Raw genomic sequence first — 2,270 nt, 5'->3', positions numbered from 1 at the left:
GACTGCTTTGACCTGCTGCCTGTTCAAACATCCCCAGGGTCACCCCCCTGCCCTTGGCTTCCCAAGGTTTCCCTGGATGCAGGGAGTTCCCTGCAGCCCATGTGGTACCTTGCGGACGTGGCAGGAGAAGAGGACGTTCATGTACTTGTCCTTCCTCTTCAGCTCGTTGGCCACAGGGACGAAGGAGCCCGAGCTCTGGGGGCTGTCTGGCTTCTGGAAGAGCAAACACAGGCTCAGGACCCTCCCTGGGGACTGAGGGCAGGGGGATGGCAGTGACCAGGCTCCCTCCCGCCCGCGCCTCGCCAGGGAGTTCTGTCTTTGTGAAACCAAACCTGCACTGAGCAACCCTTAAAGGAAAGAGAGCAAAGGGAAGCAATCAAACCTGCCCAGGTTTGTTCCTGTTCATTCTATGCCTTTTCCCACTATATCCAGCATTTTAGTGTTCCACTGAGGTCTGCCCTGGCCCATTTCAGAGCCCATGGCACTGCTCACCACCTTTAACTGCTGGCGCTGCCCAGAACTCAGAAAAATCACTCCTGGAGCAGTGGAAGTCAGGAGTCCGAACTACCAAAACCCATTTACACAGGAGATCCCAAAGTACTTCTCCCTTCCAGGAAACCAACAGTCATTTCTCCAGATTTCCACCCTTTTGGCCCCTTTGCCCCAGGGACTGTGCCAGTCCCTCAGACTCACCAGAGCGATGTAATTCCCCTGCCAGGCCCTCTGGAGGCCAATGTCAGCTCTGTGACCCTTCAGCACCTCCATGGCAGCCACCTTGGCCCTCAGCTGGGGGAGGACTTCTGGTGGGACGCTCCGGATGAGCTCACCCGCTCTCCACCTGCCAGAACAGCCCAGTCAGTGCCACAGCCTGGACCACACCCTGGAGGGACTCCTGCTGCCACAAGGAACCCCTAAACAGTCCTTCCTTGGAGCTGGAAATGCCAGCTGACATTCTAATGCCACAGATCATCTCCAACCTGACAGCTTTGGCTGCTCAACTCCCTCTCCCGCACCCAGAAGTCAACTCCTGGTGCATCTGTTTGCAATAAAGTGTTTCCAAGACCATTTTTGGGCTCGTTTACAACATCATTCTCCTCTAACAGCTGAATTTGGCCCTTCCATTCAAACCTGACCAACTGCACCATGGAACAGCCCATCCATGGCCCCACACCACGCTCCAGCCTTCAGCAGCAGCGCCACGTCTCCAGGATTAATGCTATAAAAAGACTTTTAGCAACTAAAACTCTGTAGTTATGGTAATTGTGCTTATTCTGAAAGCAGGGCTCTCTACCCAGACAGGCTGTGGGTGGATGGATGTCTCTTTTTCGAGAGACAGCTGGGGAAAATAACAAAGCTGACTTGATCTAGAGCTGGTGGTAACCCCTCCTGCAAACAGATGGCTGGATGGGAGATCTCTGACAGCCCCTCCAGCCAACATTTCTTTTGTTCAGCCACTTTCAGAAATTCATAATTTTTCGAACTGGAATTATAACTACTTTGCCTACAGCTTCCCAGAGAAAAAAGTCACCAGCCTTTAGATACCAGGAGGTTTGATAACGGTACAAACACCTTTTCTGCCCACAGAACATGGGTGACCAGGGGAACATTGCTCAGTTCACTGCAGGAAAGCACTGCCTTGCTGCAAGAAGCCAGGAAGATTCCTTTTCTCTTCCCCCTCATCCTACAGCAGCTGCTCTTTCCCTTTAAAACCAAGCAGAAAGGCCAGAAAGGGGCCAAGGAAGGAAATACAACTCCAGCCTCATTAAATGACTTGGGGCAACCTGGGCTAGTGGAAGGTGTCCCTGCCCATGGCAGGGGTGGAACCAGATGAGTTTTACTGTCCCTTCCACTCAAACCATCTTGTGATTTATTGAGATTCTACGATTTTATTTTATCTTATTTTAATGGAACATTCTAGTGGAAGGTGTCCCTGTCCATGGCAGGGGGTTGGAACAACATGGTCTTTAAAGTCCCTTCCAACCCAAATCATCCTGTGATTCGATGAGATTCTAAGATTGCATTTCATCTTATTTTATTTTATTTTCATGGAACATTATCTAGTGGAAGGTGTCCCTGCCCATGGCAGGGGGTTGGAACAAGATAGTTTTTAAAGTCCCTCCCAACTCAAACCATCCTGTAATTCCACACTGGTCATTCACTTGAGAGTTGGACTTGAAGATCCCTGTGGGTCCCTTCCAACACAGAACACTCTGTGACTCAACAATAAATCTCTGAAACAACAAATACCTGCTCAGCCAAACCCCCTTCAC

The 2,270-nt window shown here is 50.7% G+C and overlaps 1 protein-coding gene across 1 annotated transcript in view; it reads right to left on the bottom strand.

Moving 5' to 3' along the window:
- Positions 1-2,270, bottom strand: part of LOC103766626 (unconventional myosin-Id) — a 65,969-nt gene that overhangs the window by 13,811 nt on the left and 49,888 nt on the right. Inside the window, exons 18-19 of the mRNA XM_029963304.1 lie at positions 694-838; positions 109-213 (exon numbers count right to left, since the gene is read on the bottom strand). Coding sequence (XP_029819164.1) covers positions 109-213; positions 694-838 — 250 coding nt within the window. The remainder of the gene's footprint in view (positions 1-108; positions 214-693; positions 839-2,270) is intronic.

This window comes from Manacus vitellinus, unplaced genomic scaffold, assembly GCF_001715985.3.
Source record: "Manacus vitellinus isolate BGI_N305 unplaced genomic scaffold, ASM171598v3 scaffold_100_pilon, whole genome shotgun sequence".
In the NCBI taxonomy this organism is placed as follows: domain Eukaryota; kingdom Metazoa; phylum Chordata; class Aves; order Passeriformes; family Pipridae; genus Manacus; species Manacus vitellinus.
The sequence above is the reverse complement of the archived record's forward strand: the minus strand, read 5'-3'. Positions and strand labels throughout refer to the sequence as shown.